General features: G+C 39.2%; 1 protein-coding gene across 6 annotated transcripts; it reads left to right on the top strand.

Moving 5' to 3' along the window:
- The first annotated feature begins 700 nt into the window (after positions 1 to 700).
- Positions 701 to 11,181, top strand: RFESD (Rieske Fe-S domain containing). 6 transcript variants are annotated; one of them, XM_033179090.1, is made up of 6 exons: positions 756 to 784; positions 6,312 to 6,482; positions 7,270 to 7,367; positions 8,209 to 8,384; positions 8,482 to 8,516; positions 10,222 to 11,181. In XM_033179090.1, the coding sequence occupies exons 2-6, from the start codon at positions 6,423 to 6,425 to the stop codon at positions 10,483 to 10,485; spliced, it is 633 nt and encodes a 210-aa protein (XP_033034981.1). In that variant the 5' UTR covers positions 756 to 784; positions 6,312 to 6,422; the 3' UTR covers positions 10,486 to 11,181. The 6 variants fall into 6 exon arrangements, with proteins under 6 accessions (XP_033034977.1, XP_033034981.1, XP_033034979.1 ...); XM_033179088.1 differs by lacking the exon at positions 7,270 to 7,367 and having other exon boundaries at positions 765 to 784; XM_033179089.1 differs by lacking the exons at positions 756 to 784; positions 7,270 to 7,367 and adding an exon at positions 1,895 to 1,911.
- Positions 11,182 to 13,282: the final 2,101 nt, after the last annotated feature.

Below are 13,282 nucleotides of genomic sequence, written 5' to 3'. Positions count from 1 at the left end.
CGAAGTAATTCACGTCTGTACTGCTGTGCTGTGTTTTATTGAACCATTCCTCCGTGTTATCACTTTAGCTCTTCTCATTATTTCATTGCAATAAACATCCTTTTTTTTTTTTTGAGATAGAGTTTCGCTCTTGTTGTCCAGGCTGGAGTGCAACGGCGCGATCTCGGCTCACCGCAACCTCTGCCTCCTGGGTTCAAAGCTCTTCTCCTGCCTCAGCCTCCCGAGTACCTGGGATTACAGTCATGGGCCACCACGCCCGGCTAATTTTGTATTTTTAGTAGTGACGGGGTTTCTCCATGTTGGTCAAGCTGGTCTGAAACTCCCGACCTCAGGTGATCCGCCCGCCTCGGCCTCCCAAAGTACTGGGATTACAGGCGTGAGCCACCACGCCCTGCCTTAACATCGCTTATACATGGATTACAAGCATCGCGAAGACCTGCAAATATTTGCATAGGGTAAATTCCTGAACGAAATCGCTGGGCGCATCTAAAATTTGAATACATGTAATGAGACCAACAAACATCTAAAAAGTAAACTGATGCTATCCACATTTGTCAAGCACACAAGTAGGCCTCCCGTTTGAAGGTGCTGGCTAGGCGCTGTTGGCCAGCGATCTCTATCAACCAGGGTCAACTGCCGGCAATGCCATAGAGGCGGTCCTGGGGGGCGGGCCTTCTCCGGTCACGTGGACGGCCTTGCCCCGCCCCGCCGAGGCGCCGCGCGAGTCTGGAGCTCTGGCTCGCGCAGTAGCGTCACGCGGAGGCGGAGCGAGGACTCGGGGACGGTAAGTGCTGTTCTCGCCGCGCAGGGGGCGGGCTCGCGGATCCAGCTGCTTCCGGCCGGGCCGCGGGCGTGGACTCAGCATTCTGGCTGTGGCGGGGTTGCTGGCCTGTGGCCTTTGCTCCGGGCCGCTGCGAGGCCTGAGGCCCTCCTGGGTTTCGGTTCAGCGTTAACTGTTAACCCGCCAGGGCAGGCTTCCGCTCAGGCACAGGAGACCCACTGAGCTTGTTCACCTTGAAACTTGGGCCACACCTGAGACCTGCCACCTCAGGGGGGTATGCGGGTCGTTCTAACAAGCTTTCATGGCATTTGTGCGCTCTAAAGTATAGAAGCTGCTCCAGGCTACAGCAGCCCCGGCCGTCCTGGAGATACTCTCTCCTGGAGTCTGTAGTGGAGAATTTACAGCACCTGGACAGCCACGTGCAGTCTCCGAACTGCAGGCCGTCTTTACCGAAATGTTAAACACAGCTTGAAGTTAGGCAGGATAACTGCCAGAGCTGGATGGACCTTAGAGGTGCCAGCTAACGCGCTTTGAACTTTTTCTGTGTTAGGCCTGCTCTAAACATTTGACGTGTGTTAAAGCATTTGTGTGCTTTACCCTATGTGCACCCCGATGTGGCGGGCCCTTCTTACAGTAAAAGAACTGCAGCACAGCGAAATTAAGCAACTTGCCCCAAATCACGCAGAACTGGTATGCAAACCCAGGTCTAGCTCACTCGTGATCACATCTTTGGTGACATATGTAAATATCAATATATATCACCAATTTTTTTGCTTTGCTAAAATTTTGTTTTGCTGAAAGGTTTTTGTGTCTTCAGGGTAGTTTACTTGCAAGCCCCATGTTTTTATAAAAACATTGGGTGCTACCTGAATAAAACTAATGCCTACCCCTTGGCGGTTTTGTGAAGACTAATGAACTATTATATTCAAAGGGTCCAAGCAGTAGGCACTTACTGAAGGACAGCTAGTTTTATCCATTATTATTCTGCCATTCAGAAACTACTAAGACATTTTTCTTCCCTGCACCTAAAAGCAAGGGTGTCATACTTGAGATAAGCATTCTGATAATGTGTAAGCAAAGTTTCCAGACTTAGTAAAAGCACCTTAGTCATGGCTCAAGAGGAGTGACAAGTAAGTACGTTTCACTTCGTGTCTCTTTTATCTCCAGTGTCTTGTGGAAATTTGAGTTACACTAAATATTTTTAAAAATTCAACTTGAATTTATTTCCTGTATTGGAAAGGGATCTAATAGTGACCGAATATCCATTCAGCTGATTTGTAATTTTATGTGGAGTTAGCACCTTTAGAAACCAATTTTAGGGACAGGCCAAAAATTTTTCTCGACGAGAACGTGGAACACAACAACTAAATTTTTCAGGGGGAGGTTTTCATCTAGCCCCCAAACTGGATGAGTCCTTTAATTTTCTGTTTCATTCAGTTAAGATTCCACTATCTTAAAGTAGACTTAAAACCGAAATACATTGGGAGTTTATGAATAGTTCATCAAAATAACGATAATTAAGGTGAACACATGGGCTTTTCCTGTTGTCTGAATGGTTCATGATATTCACAATAGTAAGAATAATATGGGTGTTAAATGTAAAAAGTCATCAGATATTATAAATAGTACCATTTAAGATACATAGAGGAAACTATTATTTGACATATAAAATAATACTTTCTAAGCAAAATGCAAGGCCATAATCATAGTTCTCTGAAGCCTTTATCGTTTAGCCCCAGTCTTCTCTGCTCCTTTTTTATCAGCCCCTTCAAAGTTCACCAGTTTTTCGGGTTGGAGGCAAACCTTGCAAAGACTGTAAGTTTGTAGTGACTCAAATTTGAGAAAGGCCTGTATTTGGTTCCCATTTATTTGGGAGTTGGGAAAACATAATTAACTTTTGATATTATACTATATCTCTTGTATTTCATTACTTTTTGATAGTACTTTTCTATTTTTTGCCTGGAAGGGAAGAAAAAAAAGAACTATTCATTTATTTCCTCCTTTGGTGCCAAGTTTTGAAATTAGCGGTACAAAAGTCTCAAAATAGTTCATTCATGATCTATGCACAGGCACATTCTCTGAGGATAGAAAGGGCAATTTTATTCCATTTTTCTTGGGTTTGGGGTCATTTGCTACATAAATATAAATTAGGATACAACTTAAGTCTTGAAAAGAGTAATTTTAAATATAAGAAATAAGTATTTTTAGACATTTAAGAAATGTTTATTATCCCCTTGCTTTTCTTTATACATTTACCCTATAGTACATATATCCATGAATAATATACTGTTTGGTTTTGCCACTTGCGTGATAAAAATGGAAACATACTCTGACTTTTTAAATTTTTCACTTGCAGTTATGTTTTCTGAAATTAATCCAACTTGATATAGAGATACATTTTTCACTGCTGTACAGCATTCCATTGAATGAACATACACACATACTGTTGATGGGTTTTGTGTTGTTCTTGTTTTTTGCTATTATAACTATTCTTGTGTATGTTTCCTGGTATATCTGTGCGCATTTCTGTGGCATATACCCAAAGTGGGATTATTATTATTATGTTTAACTTTACTAGGTAATGCCAAACTGTGGTAGCACAAATTTATGTTATCACTAGCAGTTCCGTATTTTCACCAATACTTGGTATAATTTTTTGTCAGCCTGGTGGATAGAAAATAGTATCACATTAATGGCTTTGCTTTGCATTTCCTTTGCGTTTTTCTGCTAATGAGGTTGAGTGTCTTTACATATATTGGCCATTCAGATTTCTTTATTTGTGAAATGTTTGTTCATGTCCTGCCCATTTTTCTATGATTATTTGCTATTTTTTTACTGGCCTATAGGAGTTATTCATATATTCTGAATCTCAAGCCTTTGTCAGTTACATGTATTGCAAATTCCACATTTCTTTCTTTTCTTTTTCTTTAGCCTGTTTCCCCTTCTTTCAGTTCATTCCTTTGTCTGTTCCCATTTTTCTTATTATTATGCCTCTGTTCTGTCACAAAATGTGATGAAGGTTGCATGCCCAACTCTGAAGGTAAATACTGCCACCTGAGCAATTTATGTTCTTTGCGTACCTGCCAAAATCAAATAAAACCAGCTGACCATTCAGAGATAGTATTCCTGCCTCCTGTCAGCCACAGCTAACCCAGAAAATCGTGGCCCTGGTCCTCTTTGCCTTTGCTTTAAAATAATACATTTTTCTTTTTTATTGTGAGATAATTTTTAAAAACAGCATATGTATTTTGTATCCCCCCATTTTAAAAAAAATTGGTTAGAGCAAGAATTAAAAATGCAAACTTCAGAGTGCAAATTTGACATCCCTATAATTTTCTAAGCTTGATGTGTGTGATGCCTTCCTTTATACATTGAATTCAAAGCCCCTGCCTCTCCCCATCAACACACGTGCACACATGCACAAACATGCACACACATACCTCTCTATCTACACCTCAATTTTGGAGCCCAGACTTACAATGATATCTGATATTTGTCTTCCACATGGCTCAGAACTATTTCTCTCAAAATAGTGACCTATAAATTCTCTTTTTCTAAAGCTCACTCCTAACGCACTAACATAGAGATTTTACTCTTAATAATTTTTGTTGGCCGGGCGCGGTGGCTCAAGCCTGTAATCCCAGCACTTTGGGAGGCCGAGACGGGTGGATCACGAGGTCAGGAGATCGAGACCATCCTGGCTAACACGGTGAAACCCCGTCTCTACTAAAAAATACAAAAAACTAGCCGGGCGAAAACTAGCCGGGCGAGGTGGCTGGCGCCTGTAGTCCCAGCTACTCGGGAGGCTGAGGCAGGAGAATGGCATGAACCCGGGAGGCGGAGCTTGCAGTGAGTGGAGATCCGGCCACTGCACTCCAGCCTGGGTGACAGAGCCAGACTCCGTCTCAAAAAAAAAAAAAATAATAATAATTTTTGTTTTATAAACTTACTTTTTAAATGAACCATGCTCTTTTTCTGCTAACATTTTAAAACTTCCAATCAGTTATACAGGATTAAATAAATATTTAGAGAAGCCATCAGGAAAATTCTCTGCAGAAGACCTAAAGTCACTTGGCACTTCCATGAAAACATTTTCTCTTTTTTGGGGAAGGGATTGGCCCATAGTGTGTAACCAATCTAAGCTAGGTACACTGAGGTACAAATGCCTTCTTTAAAGAAGTTGGATAGGGCCGGGTGCGGTGGCTCACGCCTGTAATCCCAGCACATTGGGAGGCTGAGGCGGGCGGATCACGAGGTCAGGAGATCGAGACCATGCTGGCTAACACGGTGAAACCCCCGTCTCTACTAAAAATACAAAAAATTAGCTGGACGTGATGGCGGGCACCTGTAGTCCCAGCTACTTGGGAGGCTGAGGCAGGAGAATGATGTGAACCCAGGAGGTGGAGCTTGCAGTGAGCCGAGATTGAGCCACTGCACTCCAGCCTGGGCTACAGAGCAAGACTGTCTCAAAAAAAAAAAAAAAGAAAAAAGAAAAAAGAAAAAGAAGTTGGATATATGTGTTTTTTATGTAAAATGGTAACCTAAGACTTGAGTGGAATTAAAATGCAGATTCCTGTTGATCAAGGAAAGGTACATTATATTGTTTAACTTTCTGTGAAATACTACAATATTACTATATTTGAAAAAGGCATGGATGATGAAGTATCTTCCTAAAGTTAGAATATTTATTTGAAGTTGACACCTGGTTTGTAATTTTGTTAAATATTTGTAGATAAGTGTGTGTTTAATATCTTGAGCATTTCACAGCAAACTCCTTTCTTAAAAAAATATTTTTAGAGACAGGGTCTCACTCTGTTGCCCAGGCTGGAGTACAGTGGTATGATCATAGCTCACTGAAGCCTCAAACTCCTGGCCTCAAGTGATCCTCCTCCCTGTGCCTCCTAAGAAGCCAACCCTACAGGCAAGTACCAACCCACCTGGGTAATTTTTAAAAAACATTTTCATGTAGAGCTGGGTCTCGGTATGTTGCCTAGGCTGGTCTTGAACTCCTGGCAAGTGATCTTCCCACCCCGGCCTCCCAAAGTGCTGGAATTACAGGTGTGAGCCACTGGCCTGAGTCATTATTTTGATGCAAGGACAGGATCAAACCTATAACCCTTAAGCCTGTTCCTAAAAATAATACTGAGGTATTTCTTAGTCTTGATTTTTTTCCCACCTTTTAATTTCTATATTTGGCCAAAAGGATACTAAAGAGTAGACTAGGAGATAAACTTTAGGAATACAGGGCAAAGAGTGTAGTAATGGTTATATCTGAAAATAAGCTCTTACTTGAATACTAATCAGTATTTGATTTCTAGGAGGGTGGATGTATAGGGAGTGAATGAACTTACAAAGAGAAAAGGGTACAGGGTAGGCCCAACTCTTTATAGAACAGCCATAGTGTCAGGACAGTTTCCTAGGATCCTCGAGTTTTCTTCATGTATTATTTATTGTTTAGTACACAGACGTGACCAGCATTGGAATTTATTTGGCCTTATTGCCTGCCTTTTTTTTCTATTTGCAATTCAAGGAGAATATAAGATAGAGAAGAAAGCTGTGAATGAATTTCATTTGATTAGCAATATATTGGATACTCTACTGGTCTTGCGTCTCTACAGCCCCTCTTCCACCTGACCCCTAAATGTTGAAGTGCTTCAGGAATTGTCTTAGACCTTCTTCCTTACGTACACTTCCTCTCCAAGTGAGTCCATAGAATTCTATAACCTGGAAACACCCCAATTTTTCTCTCTAGAAATTCTCAACTTTAGTCTCTTATATCTGGTTGCTGACTTGATATCTCTACTTGGATGTCTCTGTGATACCTTAAACTCAATATGTGAAAAATGTATATAGCTCTTGATTTTCCATCCTGCAAAAATACCATTGATTTCTTGGCCTTTCTCATCACAGTCTTTCGCACTACAGTTCACCTAGCTGCACAAACCTAAAACTTGGGAGTCATCTTTATTTATTTTTCTGTAGCATCTTCATTCTAGTTCATCAACGCAACTTCTCTGTACTATAAGATTAAAATAATACCTCTTTAGTAACGTGGAGGATTAAAGGAGTTAATAAATAAATGTAGTCTTAGAATAGTGCCTGGCACATAGTTAACACAATATAATTGTAGCTACTGCTGCTACTGTTACTATTATCTTTTCTCCCCTACAGCGTCAACTCCCTGGGGCAAACCACCATCTTTTTCATGGACCCCTAGCTTTCTGATTTCTGTGCATTCATTGTTGTTTTGCTATAATCCATTCTCCACAGAGCCGGGGCATTCTTTCAAAAAGAAATCAAGTCACACTTTCCTGCTTTATACTGTTTAGTGACTTTCCTTTGCTCCTAATAGAGTAAAATCTGCACACAGCACTGTACAACCTGGCTCCTGCCTATTTACCAATCTTGCACATGATGCTCTAGTCTTCTGGAACACATTCACCAAGCCTTTTCTTTCCTTCAGGCTTTTGTATTTGCTATTCCTTCAGTATGGAATTCTCTTCCCCCAGCTGTTGGCATGTCTAGTTCATTTGCATTTTGGGCATTTCAGCTCAGCTGTCATCTCAATGACCAGTTTTTATCTGAGGTAAGAAAATGAAAAGTTTTCATTCATACCCATCTTCTGTTGCTCTAATAGCTATCTGGTTGTGCCTGTAAGAGCCAACTGTGTACTCTAGGCAAAACCAAGTGGACCACCTTAGCCAAGAGGCTGAAGACTATTCAGACAATCAAAGAATCCTGCCTTCAGCAGAAGGCTGAGAACAATGCAGATAATAACTGAATGTTGTTTAGTGTTAAATTTGATAGGAAATAAAGGGATAGTGAAACTTAAATTTCTATGTTTTACAAGTTCTGAAATTTCCTTCTTGACCTCGAAATGAATCTAATATAACTCTAGCCTCAAAGTGAGGAATCCTCCCTAATTTTGGCAATCTTTAAGAGTCTCTAACGCAAAGTAATGACTGTCTACTTAATGTAATCCAGTATTTATGGCTGGGCGCAGTGGCTCATGCCTGTAATCCCAGCACTTTGGGAGGCTGAGGAGTTTAAGACCAGCCAGGCTAACATAGCGAAACCCTGTCTCAACTAAAAATACAAAAATTAGCCAGGTATGGTGGTGGGCTCCTGTAATCACAGCTACTCAGGAGGCCAAGGCAGGAGAATTCCTTGAACCTGGGAGGTGGAGGTTACAGTGAGCCGAGATCATGCCACCGCACTCCAGCCTGGTTGACAGAGTGAGACTCTGTCTCAAAATAATAATGATAATAATAATAATAATAATCCAGTATATATAAATGTTTTATGTAGCTACAAAAAGTGCCTCTATTAATCTTGAAAAGTCCAAACTATTCATTCTTATGAAACCAAAGAGTTGGAACCAAATTAGTGAATACTTCTTGTAACTTTCCTTCTTTACGTTCAACTAGCATGAATCTTGATGGCTCCGCACAAGATCCTGAAAAGAGGGAATATTCTTCTGTCTGTGTGGGCAGAGAAGATGACATTAAAAAATCTGAAAGAATGACAGCTGTTGTCCATGATAGAGAAGTGGTCATTTTCTACCACAAGGGAGAATATCATGCTATGGATATTCGCTGTTACCGTAAGATTTTATTTTTCATTTGTAAAACTTTAAACCATAAAACTATCAAAATTTCAGTTTTTTTAGTGACTGCAGGTAATATCCAATTCCTTTTCAGACTCAGGAGGACCTTTACATTTGGGAGATATAGAGGTATGTAAAATTAAATTTATTTTCAGCAAATTCAGCATATACATATATTCAAAACTAATTTATAGTTGGTTTGAACTATATTTTAATGCTTTGAGTATAATTTCAAGTATTCTGGGAATTCATAAGATAAATATGAGAAATATGCATATCTTTTGACTTAGCAATTATACTCTATATCTATTCTATGACCATAATTGCACAGATGTTTAAGTATTTGTATAGGAATGATTCATTGTAGCATTATTTATTATAATGAAGTGAAGGCAATTATTCATTATAATGTTTTAACAATAGGAAACTGGTTAAATAAATTATGATACAACCATGCTGTGGAATAATTGTACCATGCAATCATTAAATTAATGAGGCAGATCTATATGGGTATGGAGAGATGTGAACAATGTATTTCTGACTAAAAAAGCAAGTCATAAGATAATAGTCTTATGAGATCTCATTTTTTTCATCAAAAAGAATATTCACTTTTTACTTTATACACTCTACATAATTTGAATTTTTTACAATGAGTGTATATTACTTTTATAACAGAAATATACAGTATAAATATATTTTTAAAGAAATAAACCACACGGTAGTCTTAACTGAGGAAGAAGTTGTCTTTGCTTCCTTGGATTCCAAAAGTAGTCACCTAAATTTCTTCTTTCTTCATGAAATTGGTCTCTCTCTCTCTCTAACTGATACAGAGTACAAGCTTGAACTTAGCATTCCACTTTCTCTACACTTGATGAGTGTACACACCTGTCCTCATGTTAAAGAACATATGTGTATTTATTTTTTCTATTTTTTTCCCATTGTCCAAAACCACATATGTGAATCTTTGCTGGCAGTTTTATGTAATGTAAATTATGAAAATGTGAATCTTTGCTGACAGTACAAATCAGTCACCAAATGAAAGTACGAATCAGTATTCCTGCACTTTTGGATATAGAGGGGAAAAATGAAAGCACCTACTTAACATTTCTGAGCTGATAATAGTTTCATAGAATTTTCCCTAGTTGCAGTCCATAATGAGAGCTTGAAGACCTTGCTCCTCAAACTGTTGTCCATAGACCAGCAACTTTGGTGTCACATGGGAGCTTTTTAGACATGCAGAATCTTGTCACCCCAACCCCTTAGACGTACTACATTTAAACAGAGAAACATACATTGAAACAAGATCCAGGTGCTTCCTATGTTTGAGAAGCACTTCACCAAGACAGTTAAAAAGTTGAGAATTAACAACTTTGGATCACAGATTGCTCTTCTATTATCATATGCACTCATGCCTTTAGTAACTCCTTTTGAATTTATATCCAAACCTTAGAATTCTTCTAGAAGCTAGTGAAAATTCCAGAAGCTAGTGAAAATTCCTATAGAAGCACTTGAATTCCTTGCCCCATTTCTATCACGGAGGTGACATTAACATCTCATAGATAAGCGCACAGCTGCAGTCACATGCTTCAGTTGCCTGAGCATGTCAGTCTTCTGATAGAGCTCTAACTGGCTTTCTAATCAACTGTAAAAGAGCTTGAGGACTCTTCTCAGATTAGGATCTGCTTTATGCTATATAATTTGTAAATAGGAGGAAAAAAGAAAAGCTAACCTGTTTTTTAACCTGGTTCTTCTGCAGCAGATTCTCTTCAGAGTCTATTGTGTATCAAGAACATTTGACATGTCAGAATATTAAATGAGTTATTCTCTTCCCCAGGATTTTGATGGACGACCGTGTATAGTTTGCCCCTGGCATAAATACAAAATTACTTTGGCAACAGGAGAAGGTCTGTACCAGTCTATAAACCCTAAAGATCCATCAGCAAAACCCAAGTGGTGCTCCAAAGGAGTAAAGCAAAGGATTCACGCAGTGACAGTAGACAATGGGAATATTTATGTGACTCTTTCTAGTGAACCTTTTAAGTGTGACTCTGATTTTTATGCCACTGGAGACTTCAAAGTAATTAAGAGTTCTTCCTGATAAAAAAAAATATAGAAATGAAAAATATTGTGTATGCTTGAAAACATTTTTAGAATAACTGCTTCAATTTTAAAGGTGATGAAATTTTTCAACATAGGCACAACTATTTAAAACTCATATAAATTTGAGAGGTTTAAGAGCACACATACTTAGTATGATGTAAGGATTATCAGGATCAATAGAATACATTTTATCTAATCTTCTGGATTAATTAGAACCTGAAGGTTATAGGTTTGGGATGTTCTGTTTAAGAAGGATGAAAATAAATTTGGAGTAAACAAATAATAGGTAAAAATTAAGGTTTAGTAAGAAAATTTTTTTAAATTTAATTTTTAAAATAGGAAAAAATCCCTGTTTGATGTAGCAGACTTAATTCTGAAAAAGTTTTAATATATACAAAGTAGACTATATAATGAACTTCCATCACTCAGCTTTAACAGTTATCAGCATTCTTCCATTCTTGTTTTATTTATACCTCTATGGATTCCCTACCTCTCCTATTTGATTGTTATTTTTACATTTTTAGGTAAAGTTTAAATACATTGAAATGTTCACATCTGAACTGTACAACTTTCCCAAATAACATAGCAGACTTTTTATACTTTAAAAATACCTCCAAAAGAATGGCGTAAACCCAGGAGGCGGAGCTTGCAGTGAGCTGAGATCCGGCCACTGCACTCCAGTCCGGGGGACAGAGCGAGACTCCACCTCAAAAAAAAAAAAAAAAAAAAAAAAATACCTCCAAAAATGAGATAAGTTTACCTGCTGAACTTGAAAATAAGAAACTTAACCACTGTGCTAGACATCAAAACCAAATAAACTTTGGCTTAGTTTCTCTATGATCAAGGCAGATCTTAAAGTAAGGAAGCCAGACACAGCTGCTGCCCAGCCATGAGAGATGTAAAGTCTCCTATTCAGTGAGCCAGTGTACTTCGAATGCCTATATGAAATTTTCAAATAAAGGTTTTAAAAATTTTTTTAGAACTTTATGTGAATGTATGCACAACTAAGTGTCTCCTATAAATATTATAGAGAGGAGATCTAGGGTTTTGTTCCTTGGAGTTCCCAGGCAAGGTTGATGTTCAGTTGGTTCACCCTGGTTTTTTTTTTTTTTTTTTGAGACGGAGTCTTGCTCTGTCGCCGGGGCTGGAGTGCAGTGGCCGGATCTCAGCTCACTGCAAGCTCCGCCTCCCGGGTTCACGCCATTCTCCTGCCTCAGCCTCCCGAGTAGCTGGGACTACAGACGCCCGCCACCTCGCCCGGCTAGTTTTTTGTATTTTTTAGTAGAGACGGGGTTTCACAGTGTTCGCCAGGATGGTCTCGATCTCCTGACCTCGTGATCCGCCCGTCTCGGCCTCCCAAAGTGCTGGGATTACAGGCTTGAGCCACCGCGCCCGGCCTCACCCTGGTTTTATCATGTCAGTTATTTATGGTCAGTACCATTCAGTTGCCTGGTGCTCATACCATACTAGCTGAAATGTATTTAAAATAACACCCCAGACACCCACCATGCAAATATCAGCAGCACATAGTGGTGATTTTTGCATGGTCAGAGCTCACGCAAAAATCACCACTATGTGGGACCAGAAATAGCCAAAATGAGTAGATGATGTATTCAGAGTGAGAAGAACTTTTTGTCAAGATTGGAACCTAGTCGCAAAGCACAGTAATATGTTTAGAGGAAGAGAATTACATTAAGAATCTAAATCTAATACTTAACATTCTAAAGAGCTGACCTGGACTCTTTCCCTTGGTTATTATAAAAATAGTAAATGAATAAGGTCTATATAGTAAAGACTCTGCTTACAGGGACCTTTGCTGCATATTATTACACTTCCTTTTCTGTTGGAGTATGGATAGCATGAGTAGCACTTGGTCCTCATTTCTCAGACAACCAACGAACCAGACTTGTGCTTTTTATAGATACTGTTTGTGGCAGCAACTACTCACTAAGTACAGAAAATATACTATCTCTCAGGAAGGTACATCCCGGTCTATTCTATCATGTGATAATCCTTCAATGCCCAGTCAGGTCTTAACATGTGTCCAGAATATAAAATGTATAGAAGAAATCAAAGTACTTTCTTCAGGCAAAAACTGTAGCCCTGGTTTGCAGGAATAATTACAGAAATATTTTCTCGTAAGAGCCACTGGGAATAATGAGTAGTGTGCACTTGATTTTTCATTCTAAATTTGTTTTTTTTTTTTTTTTTTTTTTTTGAGACGGAGTCTCGCTCTGCCGCCCAGGCTGGAGTACTGTGGCCAGATCTCAGCTCACTGCAAGCTCCGCCTCCCAGGTTCACGCCATTCTCCTGTCTCAGCCTCCCGAGTAGCTGGGATTATAGGCACCCGCCACCTCGCCCGGCTAATTTTTTTGTATTTTTTAGTAGAGACGGTGTTTCACCGTGTTAGCCAGGATGGTCTCGATCTCCTGACCTCGTGATCCGCCCGTCTCGGCCTCCCAAAGTGCTGGGATTACAGGCTTGAGCCACCGCGCCCGGCCTTTCATTCTAAATTTGTATCTCTAAATGTGGAAATAAAAAATATCATATCATGTAATGTCTTCATATACAGAAATCTTCTCATCACATTTGTAAATATTTTGTTTTATAAATTTATGACATCTGTGAATTGCAAATCCTTCATAACTTTACAAGTGATTTATAAAATAATAATAGGCAGACTCAAACTCTCCAGTCTGCATATAAAAAATAAATATCCTTTTATTTTGATATGCAGCATCTTGATAGGGCTTTTTTTTTCTCCCAAGTAAAGAATTAGACTCTCAAAACAAGTC

This window comes from Trachypithecus francoisi, unplaced genomic scaffold (assembly GCF_009764315.1).
Source record: "Trachypithecus francoisi isolate TF-2019V2 unplaced genomic scaffold, Tfra_2.0 Lachesis_group2, whole genome shotgun sequence".
Taxonomy (NCBI): domain Eukaryota; kingdom Metazoa; phylum Chordata; class Mammalia; order Primates; family Cercopithecidae; genus Trachypithecus; species Trachypithecus francoisi.
This window is presented reverse-complemented; position numbering and strand designations above follow the sequence as displayed.